This window comes from Herpailurus yagouaroundi, unplaced genomic scaffold (assembly GCF_014898765.1).
Source record: "Herpailurus yagouaroundi ecotype Mexico unplaced genomic scaffold, PumYag 215, whole genome shotgun sequence".
Taxonomy (NCBI): Eukaryota; Metazoa; Chordata; class Mammalia; order Carnivora; family Felidae; genus Herpailurus; species Herpailurus yagouaroundi.
Genome location: NW_024412446.1, coordinates 4,559,336 through 4,577,291, shown reverse-complemented (window position 1 = coordinate 4,577,291; position 17,956 = coordinate 4,559,336). Strand labels below are relative to the sequence as shown.

General features: G+C 43.5%; 1 protein-coding gene across 8 annotated transcripts in view; it reads left to right on the top strand.

Annotated features, from left to right (window-relative positions):
• Positions 1-17,956, top strand: part of RHOT1 (ras homolog family member T1) — a 78,054-nt gene that overhangs the window by 1,444 nt on the left and 58,654 nt on the right. For 2 of the 8 annotated variants that reach the window (XM_040455257.1, XM_040455261.1), the window contains exon 1: positions 11,235-11,425. The exons of 1 other annotated variant lie outside the window; for it this stretch is intronic. In XM_040455257.1, the coding sequence (XP_040311191.1) occupies positions 11,350-11,425 (76 nt within the window). In that variant the 5' untranslated portion in view covers positions 11,235-11,349. Of the gene's footprint in view, positions 1-11,225; positions 11,426-12,025; positions 12,045-12,690; positions 12,710-17,956 lie in introns of those variants that run through there. 5 more of the 8 variants (XR_005784647.1, XM_040455256.1, XM_040455262.1 and 2 more) reach the window with 5 other exon arrangements.

Below are 17,956 nucleotides of genomic sequence, written 5' to 3'. Positions count from 1 at the left end.
CTCAAAGCCAACAAGGAACAGAACATCTCCTAGCCAGATGGACTTTAAATCTTGTATAATATAATCACATACACATAATCCCATACATCCTATTGCCTTTGCCTTATTCTGTTGGTTAAAAACAAGTTGCAAGTCCTGCCCACACTCGAGGGGAAGGGATTAAACAGGGCAGGAATACCAGGAGGTGGGGGGTCATAGGGGACACCTGACAGTCTGGCCAGCATAGGGTGTCATTTCATTCTTGATTTCCCCTATTTTTAAAAGTCATTTTATTATGTAACACAACAGATACAGAAAACCATAAAAGGGGTGCCTGGGTGGCTCAGTTGGTTAAGTGTCCTACTCTTGATTTCGGCTCAGGTCTTGATCTCACAGGTTCCTGAGTTCAAGCCCCACATTAGGCTCTGCACTGACAGTGTGGAGCCTACTTGGGATTCTTTCTCTCTCTCTCTCTCTCTCTCTCTCTCTCTCTGCCCCTCACTCTCAAGGTAAATAAAAGAAAACTCTATAATACATGTGGAATATAACAAATTATTATAAACACCCTTATTAAGTACACTTTAGGTCAAGAAATAAAACCTTCCTACCCACCCCAGAAGCTCCTTCACGTGCCTTGTCCTGATCACACAGTCCTTCCTCTGCCTGAAAGGAATCTGACGTTTACAGTAATCGCTTCCTTAAATTTCTTTATAGTGTTAGCACCCAAATAAACATCCCTGGCCACAAGAGTCTTGCCCATTAAAAAACAACAACAACAACCAGATGTGTCTTTTTCTTAACAGCTTTGTTGAGATATAATTTACATACTATAAAACTCACCTATTGAAAGTATACAAAGCGGGTGTCTGGCTGGCTCAGTTGGAAGAGTGTGCAACTCTTGATCTTGGGGTTGTGAGTTCAAACCCCATGTTGGGTGTAGAGATTACTTAAATAAATAAATAAATAAATAAATAAATAAATAAATAAATAAATCTTTAAAAAAATAAAAAATAAAGTGTGCAAATCAACCTTTACTATGGAGTTGTGAAACTCTGATTGTATTCTAGCTTTAGAACATTTTCATCAGCCCCAGAAAGAACCCTCTTACCCATTAGCTGCTGATGCATCTGTCTTGTAGGTCTCTGAATCTACATATCTCCCTCTCCCTTTACTTTCCTTGCAATTCATCTGTAGGACCCCAAGCTGGACTAGCACCCGTTTTGAAGATGTGGAAATTCAACTCTGCTGGACTGGGTTTAGCAGAAAGCCTCATTGCACAAACCAGCCAGGCAACCCTTGGCAGTGCATTTAAGCCCTTCTTTCTCCTGTACGATGGAAATAATAGTTATTTGCCCTTCCTCATCTTCTTCAAAGGGTTGCTGAAAAAATTAAAGTAGTAGGTGAGGAAATTAGAAAAACGCCAGGACAATGATAACCACAGCAACAATGACACAATTATGGCAGCCTCTAATTCACCTTGGCCTCTCACATCTTGAGACTCACATTTCATTTACATACATATCCTTGAAAACAGGGCCAAGCAAAATTCTTCTATATGTTCTATTAATTTGCTTTCTCACAAACCAGGGAGCAGAGGCCCAGACAGGGTTAGTGGTTTGTCCAGGGCCAGTCAGCTGGCAGAGCAGGGAACAGGCCGTTTCTCCCCTGTCAAGTCTCTAACCTCAACACCCTCTGATGAGATCCTGTGCTGAGACCTGGCCTTCCAGTCTGATGGGACACAGCTAGCCCTAGAGCCACGAGGTGCTCTTTTTTTTGTGGTTGGTGGTGGTGGTAATCCTCAGTATAGTGGCCTTGGGTTGTCTGAGCAAGGGACAGGGCCTCTCTCTTGGTGCCAGTTGACCATTAAAGGTCTCTCTGTTTTCACTTTCTGCATCACTCACCTTTTATCTTCTCACCCAGAGTCACTTTGATGTTTGCCCTTTAAAAGTACCAAGATTGTGGGGTGCAGCTCAGGTCATGATCTCATAGTTCATGAGTTTGAGCCCCCACATCTGGCTCTGTGCTCACAGCGGGGAGCCTGCTTTGTATCCTCTGTCCCCCTCTCTCTGCCCCAGCTCCCCCATCAAAAGTAAACATTAAAAAAATTTTGGGGGAGGGCGGCACCTGGGTAGCTCAGTTGGTTGAGCCTCCGACTCTTGACTTTGGCTCAGGTCATGAGCTTACGGTTCGTGAGTTTGAACCCCATGTTGGGCTCTGCACTGACAGTGTGGAGCCTGCTTGGGATTCTCTCTCTCTCCCTCTCTCTGTTCCTCCCCCCACTCACACTCTATCTCTCTGTCCTAAAATAAATAAACACTTAAAAAAAAAAAAAGAAGAAGAGAGGCACCTGGGTGACTTAGTTGGTTGAGCATCCAACTTCAGCTCAGGTCACAATCTCACGTCCCGTGAGTTTGAGCCCCACATCAGGCTCTCTGCTGACAGCTCAGAGCCTGTAGGCTGGTTTGGATTCTGTATCTTCCTCTCTCTCTGCCCCTCCCCCACTCATACTCTGTACCCCCCTCTCTCTGTCTCTGTCTCTGTCTCTCCCAAAAGTAAGTAAACATTAAAAATTTTAAAAAAAAATTTTAAGTAGAGAATGAAGGTTCACACTCTGCTTCTTTGCTTTTGTCTCAAGTTTTCTGTCAGCATAAACTTTCCAGGACACTGTGAAAAGTGGTGCCCTTCCTCAAACGAAACAAAACAAGAATCCTCCAGAATAGAAATAATGAAGCTGAGATGCCAGTGGCTGAAGGGCCTCTCACTTGGATCTATGCCACATGGGGGAAGGAATCATCCACACAGGGATCCACCTGGAAAGACTTCCTGTGGGGACAGAAAAGCTAATGGGCAGAGCACTGGGGACTCCTGTGGCAGCGTCTCACCTTCTCTGCAGGTGTTTCTCTCAAAAACTTACGTTTTCTTGTAGACTTGTCTCTTTTTTTCTAGGGGTTAGGGAGAAGGCAGTAATGTCAGTGACAAGGGCCACCTCTATCTCTTCCTCTCTCTTCCCCTCCACTTCTCTCTCTCTCTCTCTCTCTCTCTCTCTCTCTCTCTCTCTCTCTCTCACACACACACACACACACACACACACACACTTCACCTGCTGGTGAGACACCTACTGGTGTGTCCGTTGTTGGGGTCCAGGGCTTTGGGTTCCTGGAAGAACCACCTACCAAGCAGGAAGCCGCCACCTTCTTAGGGTCACAGCAACCTCTAATACAATTATATCTATCTGTCTCTTTCTTTTCCTCCCTCAAATACTTTTTTTTCTGGAAAAGTTTAATTTGAAGACTTTATTTCCTAGCTGATTGCAGAAACAAACCACAAAATGCAACATGCTGCTCTTTGGAGGTACTTCAGGCTCTCTTGCTTTGGTCAAGGGAAAAATCCCTTCCCCAGGGGCACTTGAGGCTTTTGACAGGAAGGGAGAATCTTCCTTGGTATGTGCCCAGCTCCATCATCCCCCACTTCTGCCTGAGCCCTCAGCCCCAAACCCAAATTTATCTTCATTCGTAATTGCTCAAACCTTAATCACCGCAATGCGTATCTGGCTGGTTCAGTCAGTAAACCAGAGTGTGCGACTGACTCTTGATCTCGGGTTTGTGGGTTCGTGCCCCATGTTGGGTGTAGAGATTACTTAAAAATAAAATCTTACACACACACACACACACACACACACATACAAACCCTAATCACTGGGACGCCCGAGTGGCTCAGTTGATTAAGCATCTAACTTTTGATTTTGGCTCAGGTCATGATCTCACCATTTGTGGGTTTGAGCCTTGCATCGGGCTCCATGCTGACAGTGTGGAGCCTGCTAGGGATTCTCTCTCTCTCTCTGCCCCTCCTCCAGGCATGCCTGCGCACTCCCTCTCTCCTTCTCAAAACAAACATTAAAAAAACCCACCCTAATCATTACATGAGTGTTTGTCCTTCCAGAGGAGTGCAATCTTCTTGAATTATATTCAGGATTAGGCCAAAGATTTGTTTCAATTTGGGATTTACCTTCCTAGCCAGCCATAGGCTTTCTTAGGACACGGTTTCCCAAGCTTCAGCCTTTTTTGTGCCACGATTCTTGTTACCCTTGCATTGTCTCCTGCACCATTTTTTACTTAATATTTTTTCCTAAACCAACTCACTGACCCCTCTCAGGTACATTCATTTCCAAAGGAAACCTTATAGTTGATCTTAGCCAAAAGGCCGAGAAGCGATTCAAAAGGAAACTTTTAAAAAGTTACGTAAATGGAAATCAGGGTCATGTGTCTTAAATAAAGGGGTAACCCTAAATATATCTTTCAAGGAAAACAAAACAAGGTGACTAGGCTGGTTCTGTCCTCTAGGGCTCTGATCCCGGGATTTGTCACTTGCTTGCGTTCTCTCTCTCTTGCAAGAGGAGATTATCACGGGTTACAGACTTCTTGAGGCTTTCATTTTGGCTTAATTAGGGTAGAAACCATAATAGAAAAGGGGAAAAACTTTCTGGCCACAGGGGTCATTGTTTCTAATGTCCCTGCACCATCTACAATGACCTCTTATTCCACTACTTTGGGAAACCCGGTTCTAAGAGATTGGGCTAATGCGGTCTGGAAGACTATGTCTTCCTTCCCTGCCCAGTGAAATCTTTTTCACCTTTATATTTCAAAACAAATATGCCCTGGGGGAGAAAACCTTATGCCTTTGGTCAGGACACAATGTCTTGGAGTTACCATAGGATCTTTTCTTCACCACCTTCTGCACAATTAGTCACCAAGTAGTGACACTGGATTCTGCCTTCTCAAATCATTCCAGCTGTGGCCCCTCCTCTTCCCTCGGCGTCTTCTCTGGCGCAGACTCTAATCGCTTCTCTCCCAGATTATTTTAATCCGAGCCCTCTGTCTCTAGTCAGAACCCTCTTCCCATCTGTTCTCATTCTGCTAATGTGAGCTTCCCCGAAAACACAAATCAGAGGTTACTCCTCCATTGAAAACACCCCCAGCGCAGGGTGCCTGGGTGGTTCAGTCCGTTTAATCGTTCGACTTCAGCTCAGGTCCTGATCTCATGGTTTGTGAGCTCCAGCCCCACTTCAGGCTGTGTGCTGACAGCTCAGAGCCTGGAGCCTGCTTCGGAGTCTGAGTCTCCCTCTCCCCTGCTCACACTCTCTCTTTCTGTCTCTCAAAAATGAATAAACATAAAATTTTTTAAAAAATAAATAAATAAATAAACTTAAGAAAAAGCTGACCCACTAGTACTAAGAGTGACCAGGAAGGCCACTCGGGCTAAAACCATGGTCATTTTCCTAGGAGCTCTCTGGGGATATTTGCATTTTTGCTGGGTTAAGGCATGGCGTTGCTTGGGAGATCATTTGTTAACAGTGCCCTGTAGGAAGAGCTGACGACGGGAGGAATGGGACACCATCACACGAGTCTTGTTGGTTTTGGCCAAGGAAGGAAAAGATTATGAGATGCCACCTATTTTGTGGAAGGGTTTGAAAGGTTTGGGTACCTGGAGAATGATTTGGAGGATTCTGGTGAGAAGAAAGAAGGGTGCCCAAAGATGAACTACCCGGTCCACCACTTGTCTCCCATAATAAATCAGTGATGTTTAGTACTTTGCCCCTAGCACCTAGCTCAGAGCCTCACACCTCCTGGAGACAATAACTACTTGTTAAATGACTGAATAAACATAATATTCTACATCAGTACCTCCATGAAAGCATATTGCTATTCTTCTAAATATTTCTATTAATTTTATTTAAAAGATCTAATTATTGGGGCTCCTGGGTGGCTCAGTCGGTAAAGCATCTGACTTTGGCTCAGGTCATGATATCACAGTTTGTGAGTTCGAGTCCTGAGTCGGGCTCTGTGCTGACAGCTCAGAGCCTGGAGCCTGCTTCGGATTTTGTGTCTCCCTCTCTCTCTGCCCCTCCCCCACTCACGCTCTGTCTCTCTCTGTCTCTTGAAAATAAATAAATGTTAAAAAAAATTTTTTTAAAGATTTAATTATTAAATTAACTTTGACATCGTACAAAAGATGATGGTACTAAAAATTAATTCATAATCGTTACACGTTTTCCCTTCTTTGTATTCTCAGCCAATATCTATGTTCATCCATTAGTTTTAATTACCCGGTGGACACAGGTGCATGCTTGTAAAAGTTCAAAACTACACAAATATAGAGGATAAAAGTTGTATAAATGGATAGATCATAGTTCGTTTTTATATAGCTGTAATTCTATATGTGGTTTTAGATTTCTATTTTTTCGGGGCGCCTGGGTGGCGCAGTCGGTTGGGCGTCCGACTTCAGCCAGGTCACGATCTCGCGGTCCGTGAGTTCGAGCCCCGCGTCAGGCTCTGGGCTGATGGCTCAGAGCCTGGAGCCTGTTTCCGATTCTGTGTCTCCCTCTCTCTCTGCCCCTCCCCCGTTCATGCTCTGTCTCTCTCTGTCCCAAAAATAAATAAACGTTGAAAAAAAAAATTTTAGATTTCTATTTTTTCACTTACTTTGTAAATCCTTTTCCATGTCTGTAATAGTCATTAGTTTTAATGACCCGAAAGTTCTCCAGTTTATTTATTTGTAATCTCTACACCAGTGTGGAGCTTGAACTCATGACTGTGGGATCAAGAGTCATGTGCTCTGCCAACTAAGCCAGCCAGGCACCCCATAATGACAGCAAAAGTGCTAATAATTTTATGTCATACTTAATTTATTCCCCTATAATTATATGTTTTCCATTTTTAAGTACTGTGTAATGTTGCTGTAAATAGAATATGTATATATATACATATATATTTCTTTTGAATTATTTTCTTGAAATATATTTAATTGTGATTTCTTGGCAGAAATAAACAGATATTATACATTTACTATTATATGGAATTTTTGGTTTTGCAGAAACAGCCTGTGGCCTAAAACTTTTGAGAATGGTTGATATCTATAATAAGTCAGCAAAAATTTTAATGTCTTTACAGTGATCAAAAGTTATATTAAATGCACTTTTGCCTTCCAGACTTTACAATTTGAGTGGGCGGGCTAACCAATTTGCCCTTGGAAAGGTAATGCATGTCAGCAAATGAATTCCAAATTAAAAAATGCAGTGAAGGGTGATATGTGAGCATGTGATCTGTTAGGCAATGTGATAAATGCTTTATCTAGGTTTTATTTAATTACCAAAAGAGCCCTATGAGATAGCTCCATTTTGCAGACGAGGTTTAGGTTTTTCAGAGAGGTTCTGTAACTTGTCCAATGTTGCACAGCTATAAGGTGTTGGAGATGAAGTGTAGACTCCAGAGCCCATGCTCCTACCCATTCCATAAGGGAAATTACACCACTTGTGGGAAGGATGGATCTGAGAGGCTTCTCAATACCAACTATCTCTTAATTGGGGGTTTTTGTTTTACAATCTGTATTTGAAAGGACTTAAGAAAATTATGAAGTAAACTGGATGCAACTTCATCAATACATGAGGGCTTTTTTTTTTTTTAAGTATAGTTGACATACAATGTTACATTAGTTTCAGGTGTACAATATAGTGATTCCACAACTCCAAATTATGCTGTGTTAAAGATGAGGATCCTAGGTGGAAAAATTTCCTTTCCACATGGCTAACTATCAAATGCCTTTTAATAAGTAGTTGTGTGGAGTGACAGACCTTCCAGCCAAATCAAGCAAGCAGAACCCGTGTCCTCTAGAGACCTATCCATGTGACTATGCAGAGGACATGGATGTTTGAACAATGACCCAAGAGCAAATGCATTACAAGGCAAGATAAAATATTTACTCTGTATCAACCAGGCATTGGACTTTTCCACCAGAGCAGGCTTGAGAGGAAAAGGAAGAAGTCTTCCTGGAAGCAGTGGGAGACAAAAGTGAAGAATGGATGATGGATGCTACTTTGGGTTTAACTTTAGAGAGCAAAGATAGAAGGTCTGAGATAGAAGGATGGATGTTACTTTGGGTTTAACTTTAGTATATGTGCTGCCGAAGCGAGCACTGGGTTTAACTTTAGAGACCAAAGATAGAAGGTCTGAGGAGTGGGGCCAATTCCAGTCCAAGTTTTACTGGCCTCTTGCCTGGGACTATGTCTAACTCACCAATCGGAGGCCAGCGTCTTATTTCACCCGATGTTGGTCATCTTCTGCCCACTGGCCCAGGGTGGCCCACTGTCCTGGGATGCAGAGACAGGCTGTGTGGCAAGTTCCTCCTTTGATGGGCATAAAAGCCGGATCCTGTTATCTCCTGGCAAAGGTACTGTGTTCAGACCTCCCTATGTCCCCTGCACAGTTGAGGAGGCATCAGGTTTGTCTTGTGATGGTAGAACTCCTTCCTAGCAGCATTCTGGAGGAAAATTCCATGAATGCCTTCTAGATTTCAATGTGTCCTCTTGGCTTTATCCAATATACTTAATACATAGTAATCAGTCTGCAATATCCCAACAGTAAATTCCACTGCCAGTAACTCCATCCCCTGGCTTGTGTTTCGCTGCAGTGCATCATCACGTGGCTCTTACTTAGGCTCAGAGACATGTGCACAAGTCTCTTTCTTCAAAATTCACTTTGTTTATTCAACACTTATAAATCACTGACCATGTACCATGCACTATTCTGTTTTTCTACTATAGTAACTCATTTAATCTTCACTACAATTCCATGAGGTGTTACTACTATTTAGCAGATGAGGCACAGAGAGGTTAAGCAATTTGTTTGATGATGCACAGCTAGGAACTGGCAAAACTGAGGTTCAAACCTAGGCAGGTGGACTGCAGGGTCCCTGATCTTAACCCCTGAACTATGCTGTCTCCAGGAGACCTTCAGAGTGATCCCTGATGGATGTCTGTTAATATCATGAGAAGGACATAAAGCTCAAGGGAGGGCAAGGGAGGCATAGCCTCAGAAGTATAGCTGATCAAGAGATATAGAGGTGTTTTAAGAAGAAACTTACATTGCCCAGGAGGCCCAGACGCCCTCTCCCCAATTTAATGAGTGTTGGTCTCCGTTTGTGCCAAACCATTCATTTTTGCCTGCTGACAGTGGTTGCAGATTGCCTTCTTTCTGCGGCCCTTAAGTCTGGATTTTTAAGTAGGCTTTATTTACAAAGGAGTTTGCAGTATTAACTGTGTGATGTTCTCCTGCCAAATAAACTCTTCTTAGTCCTCTGCCTTCCAGACATTTCAACTAATAGAAATGCCAAAGCCGTTGCCCAACACACATGTACAACACCATGAAGGCCTTGTCTCTCATGCTTCTGGAGAAGGTGCACAGAATTCACATTGTAATCAGCTGGCAATGCTGTTGCAGAGCTCCTGGGGTCAAGATTGTCCACAAAGGGTTGCTTGGAGCAGGCAGTGCCCTAAAGAATTTGCCCACTTATAAAGGGCCTTTGTCATCTGATATTTGTGTAATTTATTTTTTTAAGGAAACATTTTTTTCACATGTATTATTCTATGGGATCCTCCAAACAATCCCATAAGGTAGAAGTTTGGGAAGAGATTATAGTCTTCATTTGGGAGAGAGGAAACTAAGGCACAGACAGGTGACTTGCCCAGGGTCACTCACTAAGGATGGCAGAGCCAAGGTTTAGTCTCAGCTCGACTGCCTTTGGCAAGTCACAGTATTTCTCTGGGTCTTGCTTTTCTTATCTATAGAGTAATGGTATTGGAATAGGGGCTCTGTAATTGTCTTTTCAACTCAACCATTGTGTAATACTGAAATTCAGAAGAATCCTTTTCCCTGAAAGATCTGGTTATCAAGACTCCTGAATTTCACATTTCCATCTGTCTTATTTGTGTCCATCCTGGGAAAGGACTTCATTATCTCCTGGTGAGCAGGGAGTGTATCTCTCCTATCTCCCTCCTTATACTATAGAGCGTTTTTTTGGAAGGGCTCTCTCTCCTATGCTCCGTAGGGACATCATTAGATTAAGGAGGCAGAATACTGTTGTAAGTGTAACAATGTATTTGCCTCAAAACCTGTGGCTTGTAACTTTTCAGTGCCCTTGATGATGATAATGATAGCTGAAATCAATACAGCAGGTACCATGAGTCGGGAACCGTACCAGATGGTTGACGTGTATTATCTTATTCTTCAAAACCACCCGAAGACATACGTATTGTTATCATTATTGCCACATTATGGAATGGACAGATTGGAGAAGTAGAAGAATTTACTCAGGATCACATACCTGATGAGGCAATGGACTCTGGATTCAATCCCATGCAATCTGTCAGCAGCGCTTAACTGCTACACCACACCCCATGGCTTCTCCTAGGAGAAAGGGGGATTGTACTTTGCACACATTTTATTTCCTTTAAAAACTTACTATGTAATATTTAAGACAGAAAAAAAGTCACATTATGCAGATAGTGTTTCCTCATTAATTATATATATCTCTGTATCTATTTATCTCTTTCTTCTGCTGCATGCCAAACACTGTCCTAGCATTTGGGATGTAGCAACAAATTCCTCCAGACAGACAGGGTCAGGAGGGAATTAAGGCAATATTAGAAAAGTCAGTAAGAGTTCATTATCCAGTGTCACCTATGTGTCCAGCATTATGCTCAGCAAGCGTAACTGAAATATCAGAAGACCCTTCTCAGAGGAAACCACAGAAAGCGACTTAGTTTGGCTTAGAAACTAAGTTTGACTTAGAGCAGAAGGAAGTCATTTAGTTTGGTACAAAGAAATGAATCTGTTTACAAGGACAAGGTAAAAAAAAAAGAATGCCATTATTTAGAACTGTATTTTGTAAGCATCACAGGCAAAAAGCAGCTAGGGTGGTGGTTTTGTGTAGTGGAAAAGGCTCTATCCCAGGAGTCAGTCACCCTTTAATCAATCAAGCACTTTCTGATAAGGTGTGGATGCTACTGAAAACCAGGTAGACAGGTCGCTGCCCTCCTGGAGATTATAGTCTGGTGAGAATAATCCCATCTTGAGTCACTGCCAGGCTCTAATGTGACCTTGGACAAATAACTTCTCCTGCCCCAATTCTGCAAAATAAATGGGGTCAGACTAGCGGATCTACTCCTCAAATTCTGAGCCCCAGGCGTATCTGCTGTCGCGGCGCCCTGGAGAAGGTGGGCTAGGCTCCCTGGCCCTGCGCCGCGGCCTGCCGGACGCCGGGGGCGCCGCGCGGGCCCTGAGAGCGTTCGCGTTCCGAAAGCGCTTGTCCCTCGCGGCGCCCCGTCGGCCCCGCCGCCGCTGCCGCCGCCGCCCGCGGAGCCGGAGGAGGCGGAGCTGGCGCTGTCCTGGCTCCCGAGCAGGGAAGCAGCAGAGGAGGCGGCGCGGCGGGCCCCGGCCGAGGCTCGGGCGGGGCGGCGGGGGAGGCTGGCAGCGGCGCCGGTAGCGCGGGGAGAGGGGCGCCGTGGGCTGAGCGCTCCCGGCGAGAGGAGTCCGCTCCATGCGTGCGGGCCGAGCCCGGCCCCTGCGAGCCGCCGACATGAAGAAAGACGTGCGGATCCTGCTGGTGGGAGAACGTGAGTCCGCGCACCGGGGCCGGCCGCGGCCACCGCAGCCCCTGCCGCCCCGGGCCTGCTCGCCCCTCTCCGCGCTCTCGGGCCTCCCAGCCCCTTAGCTCTTCCCTTTCGGCAGCCCGCTGGCGGCCCTCAAGCTCTCACCTCACCCTGGGCCCTCTTAACACATCCCGACCCTGACCCCCAGTCGTCCTCTCGAGCCTTGTCTCCGTGAGTCTCTGACCGCCAGCCTCATCTCTCCGAAGGTCCTCTCCTCCTTCCTCCTTTTCCGCTTCGAATCCTTTCCTCCTGGGCCTCAACGCGTTTCCGAGGCCGCTTGCCTTTCAGACCCTTTTCTCTTCGTGGAGAGTCCCTTGTCACTGCCGGGCAGGTGCTGAAACAGGCCGACTGACCAATTGGGATGGTGTGAACTGGCTCCCGGGGAAGCTAGGGGGAGGGGGACGCAGGACTGTTCGACTTGCGGACAAGGTCAGGTTTCTGCCTTTTTTTTTTTTTTTTCTTTTGTCTTTTTTTCTTTTTTCTTTTTCTTTTTCTTTCTCTTTCTCTCTTTGTCTCTTTCTTTCCTTCTTTCCTTCTTTCTTTCACGTTCGCAGTCTTCCCACCCTCTGGCATTGACTTCAAGGTAGGGAGCGTTTTTAGAGATACTTGCACTTTGCATTGGAATAACTTCTCTTATGCTCGCTGTTTCCTCAAAAATTTACTCTCAAGTTCAAGTTATACAAGTTACACAAGTGCTTAATGAATGAATAATTATCTGGGGAGGGTTCTTTAGTTGAGAGAATTATTCTTACCCTAAAGCCTAATTTACTCCCCTCTTTTTAAGCATTATTTATTCCGTAGTTTGGTAATTATTTTATAAATAACAGGCACACAGGAAAACAGACAATGCACATACACATAAGACCCCCTAGAAATTCTTAGATTTCACCCTTTTAAGATATAATAAAGGAGAAATGCCTCTGTTTACTGACTTGGGGACAGGACAACAGGGACTTCTTGATATCACTTGGCTGGTTACATGACTCATTTGGTAGGACTAAAATAAGAAAGTGGGCTGGGAGAACTGAATTGTTTGTTTGTGCATTAGTTAATGCTCTGCCATTGCTGTTTTGAAGCATTCTTTTCCAAACTCCATTTCAGCCTAGAGTAGCCCCTCCAGGTCACTGTGATGCACTCCCAAGGAAGAAAGCTAACACATTTTTACCCTTCTCTGTAGTGTTCTTTGATATTCGTTGAAGTCTCTGTTCATCTGCTCTGTGGAGAAGTCTTTAGAATCAGAATTTGGAAGTAAGCTTGGCCTGACACTGTTGTCTTTTGGGTTTGCAGTTGTGAATTTTAGTCTTTATTTATTATTGTATCTTAATCTGTATTTTGCATCAGTTTCCTTGACAAAGTTCAGGAAGGTGTTACTTAACATGTGATTCATAGCTGATGCATTTGGAATATGGTAGGGAAAGTGAGTAGACGAGCCACTTAAAAAGCTGATCCTTAACTGTCATAAAATTGTTTTATAGTATGGTGATTGTAATACTAATGTTCTAAAAGCAGAAATCCTATGTTTTGGTTTTAGTTTTAGGAAGCGTATAATTCGTCTGTGAAACATCTAAATGGAAATGCTATATATACGTAAGATATATTGACAGCCTTAGGGCATTTAAGTTAAAACGTTAACAGTATTACTTATTTAGAAATACACAAAAGAACCAAAAATTTGTTGAGAAAATTAAAAGCCATGTTCTGCAGATATGAAAGCAAACAGGAGAGTTGAGAAAAGTGTGCATGCAAGAGTGTTTTGATTATAGGGAGTTACCTGACCTAAGAGAAAGTCTTAGTTTTTGAGGAAGACATTTTTCTTGAAAAGGTTTGTACCAAAAGCTTTAGGCCAGCTACCGTATATATAATTTTTTTCACATTTAAAAATATTAGGATTATATTTATGTGAAGTATGTAATTTTAGTGAGTTATATTAAAGGTTGGTATTTTGGGAGGAAAAAGTTGGAAAGATTAGTTTTCTTTTTTTTAAATTCATTTTGAGAGGGAGAGAGTGCGCACGTGTGTGTACTTGTGCAACTGTGTGCACCTGATTGGGGGGGGGGGCAGAGAGAGAATCCCAAGCAGGCTCCAAGCTGAGCAGCACACAGAGCTCAAAACCATGAACTGTGAGATCATGACCTGAGTTGAGATCAAAAGTTGATGGATGTTCAACCGACTGAGCTGCCCAGGTGCCCCAGAAGCATTATTTTTTGAGATTTAATGTAAATATTTGTTAGCTTTAGCCTAGCTGCCCCACTTTAGATGCTAGGTAAACATAACTGTGACGAAGCCTATTTTAATACTGGTCTAACACATGAATTTATCTGGAAAACCACTTTTTTTTTTAAATTTTTTAACGTTTATTTATTTTTGAGACAGAGAGAGACAGAGCATGAACGGGGGAGGGTCAGAGAGAGGGAGACACAGAATCTGAAACGGGCTCCAGGCTCTGAGCTGTCAGCACAGAGCCCGACGCAGGGCTCGAACTCACAGACTGCGAGATCATGACCTGAGCCGAAGTTGGCCGCCCAACCGACTGAGCCACCCAGGCGCCCCTGGAAAACCACTTTTTTAGGTAGAAGTGGCAGTAACTTAGTTGTCATTTTAAGATGGTTAATTAAGAGAAATGGGAAAAGCAAACAAACAAACAAAATCCCCACATCATTTCTGGTATTATTGTAGAGCCTGTTCCTTTGCTTTCACTTCAGTACATCTTATTGCTGTTAGCATCTGTCCCAGAACCACACAGCAGCTGCTTCATTCACTGAAGCTCCCAAATAGTTGTGAATGGTTTCAACATTCTCTTGGCTAAACCTATAATGTCCTCCGAAGGTGAAACAGATCTTTTTTTGGCCCATCCAGAATCTGGATTCTGATCCATCCAGGCTTAAATGCTAACTGATGCTTACTGTCTGTTTAGTGCTTAGATCAAAGAAGTTAGATTGTCTATGAATTTTAAGGTAATTATTTGCAGAGAAAGCCAAAGTGTTTTAAAGATCATTTGCACCTTATCTTAATTATTGAACACAGTGAATACCATTCAGGCCATGTTAAAAGTCAGTTGCCATTCTTGAAACAAAACAAAATTTTTAAAATCATTAAAAATGCAAGCATGCAAAACAGTTCTCAGGTTATGATTTTTCATGGTCAGATTCTTTGGCCAGAATTTGTGTTTAACGATGTTTGCGTTAGTATGCTTAACAAATGTCCTTGTTGCAATAAAATTAGCATGAGCCTTAATACCCTTTTATCTAAATCATGTAGGTACGTTAAAATTACACAAGATTTAGTTTTAGTGAAGTCTTGTTTTTAAGTTGAGATATGTTTGTCTTCTGATCAAACTCATTAAGAAAGTGGAACTGTTACCCTCTTTTTGAATGAATCTGGTCAGAGGCACCTGGGTGACTCGGTTGGGCATGCGACTTCAGCTCAGGTCATGATCTCACAGCTCGTGGGTTTTTTTGTTTTCTTTTAATTTTATTTTTTATTTTTTAAGATTTACATCCAAATTAGCATATAGCACAACAATGATTTCAGGAGTAGATTCCTTAGTGCCCCTGACCCATTTAGCCCATCCCCCCTCCCACAACCCCTCCCGTAACCCTCAGTTTGTTCTCCATGTTTATGAGTCTCTTCTGTTTTGTCCCCCTCCCTGTTTTTATATTATTTTTGTGTCCCTTCCCTTATGTTCATCTGCTTTGTCTCTTAAAGTCCTCATAATGAGTGAAGCGATAGGATTTTTGTCTTTCTCTAATTTCACTTAGCATAATACCCTCCAGTTCCATCCACGTAGTTGCAAATGGCAAGATTTCATTCTTTTTGTCAAGTAATAACTCCATTGTATATATATACCACTTTTTCTTCATCCATCCATCGATGGACATTTGGGCTCTTTCCATACTTTGGCTATTGTTGATAGTGCTGCTATAAACATGGGGGTGCATGTGTCCCTTTGAAACAGCACACCTGTATCCGTTGGATAAATGCCTAGTAGTGCAATTGCTGGGTGGTAGGGTAGTTCTATTTTTAGTTTTTTGAGGAACCTCCATGCTGTTTTCCAGAGTGGCTGCGCCAGCTTGCATTCCCAACAGCTCATGGTTTTGAGCCCCGCCATCAGGCTCTGTGCTGACAGCTCTGAGCCTGGAGCCTGCTTCGGATTCTGTGTCTCCCTCTCCCTCTGCCCCTCCCCTGCTCGCTTGCTCTCTCTCTCTCTCTCTCTCTCTCTCTCTCAAAAATAAACAAACACTAAAAAAAAAAGTTTAAATGAATCTGTCACTCTTACCCAATGTCTAACTGATTAGCTTATCATCGAAACTAGTTGAAGCCACTACAAGCTTCGATTGGCTCTGGCCTAGGCTTTTGTAATATCTCCTTAACCAGTCTCCCTCCTTCTAATTTTGTCCATTCTCTATGTAGCAGGTAATCATCTTTAAAAAAATATCTCAGATCCTGTTACCCATTTTTAAAATTCTTTGATGATTTCTCCTTTCACTTAGAAGAAAGTCCAGACTTCTTTATGCAGGCCTGCAGACGCCATCACAGTCTGGCCCTTGCTTCACTCTTGTAGTACTGTCTACTGCTTTCTCTACAAGAAGGCCCTGACTCAGGCAGTTCTTGTGTGCATATTTGTTCACTTGTCTTTTGGGCTGGAAACTAAGCTTCATGAGGGTGGTGGATTTGCCTCGTTTTATTGCTGTATACCCCGTGCCTGGAATAGGCCTGTCACAAAGTGAGCACTCAAATACAGTTGACCTTAGGTGGCTTAGTTGATAAGCGTCTGACTCTTGATTTTTGACTCAGGTCGTGATCTCATAGTTGTGAGGTTGAGCCCTGCATTGGGCTCATGTTGGGCGTGGAACCTGCTTAAGATTCTGTCTCCCTCGGGGCGCCTGGGTGGCGCAGTCGGTTAAGCGTCCGACTTCAGCCAGGTCACGATCTCGCGGTCCGTGAGTTCGAGCCCCGCGTCAGGCTCTGGGCTGATGGCTCGGAGCCTGGAGCCTGTTTCCGATTCTGTGTCTCCCTCTCTCTCTGCCCCTCCCCCGTTCATGCTCTGTCTCTCTCTGTCCCAAAAATAAATAAATGTTGAAAAAAAAATTAAAAAAAAAAAAGATTCTGTCTCCCTCTTCCTCTACTCCCCTACCGCATGAGTGCTCTCACTCTCAAAAAAAAAAAAAAAGTCAAATACAGTTGACCCTTGAACAACATGCAGTTCAAACTGTGTGGGTCCCTTTATACAGGGATTTTTTTTTTATACTATTGTAAATGTTTTTCCTTATGATTTTCTTTTTTTTTTTTAACGTTTGTTTATTTTTGAGAGAGAGAGAGCACGCCTGCGCACGAGCAGGGGAGGGGCAGAGGATCTGAAGCTGGTGCTGATGGCAGAAAGCCTGTTGCAGTTTTCAGACTCTCGAACCGTGAGCTCATGACCTGAGCCAAAGTCGGACGCTTAACCACCCAGGCACCCCCCCCTTATGATTTTCTTAATAACATTGTCTTCTCCAGCTTACTTTATTGTAAGAATACAGTATATAATACATAAAATATGCAAAATATATGTTAATAGACTGCTTATGTCATTTGTAAGGCTTCCAGTCAACAGTAGTTATCAGTAGTTGAGTTTTGGGGGAGTCAAAAGCTGTCTGAGGATTTTGAACCGCCAGGGGGGTGGAGAGTTGGTTGGCGCCTCTAACCCCCACATTGTTCAGAGGTCTTCTATAGCTTTTGGAAGAATGAATGAGTTTAGGTTAGTTCCATTTATTTAGACTTTGCTTGTTTTCCAAATCACTCTTAGTCATAAAAATTTGATTCTTGTTCGTTCGCTCTTTCTTTCTTTCATTCTTTTAATTTTAAAAAGAGACAGCACAAGCTGGGGAGAGGGGCAGAGAGAAAGGGAGAGGGAATCCCAAGCTGGCTCCATGCTTAGCATGGAGTCCAATGTGGGGCTTGATCCCACGACCCTGGGATCGTGACCTGAGCCAAAATCAAGAGTTGGATGCTTAACTGAGCGAGCCACCAAAGTGCCCCTGCTCATTCTCCTTTCTCAAATCCGGTCTGATATGTGGTTGCTGTTAGCATTTGAAGGGGCAGTGTTCATCCAGTCTCTTGTTCCAGGTTCTTAGCTTTGTTTGACCTGGGAGATTCCTGTGTTCTGGCCATAAAGCATACCAGTGACTTCTAATAATGGGGTCACGTCTATTCCATGTCTTGGCTGCCCCAGTTCTATTCCTTGCCAAAAGAAATAGAAACACCAGAGGTCGGGGCACCTGGGTGGCTCAGTTGGTAGTGTCTGAGTTGGCTCAGGTCATGATCTCACAGTTCATGAGTTCTAACTCCTGCATTGGGCTCTGTGCTGACAGCTCGGAGCCTAGAGCCTGCTTTGCATTCTGTGTTTGTGTCTCTCTCTCTGTTCCTCCCCTGCTCACACATTGTCTCTCTCTCAAAAATAAAGATTAAAAAAGAAAGAAAGAAAGAAAGAAAGAAAGAAAGAAAGAAAGAAAGAAA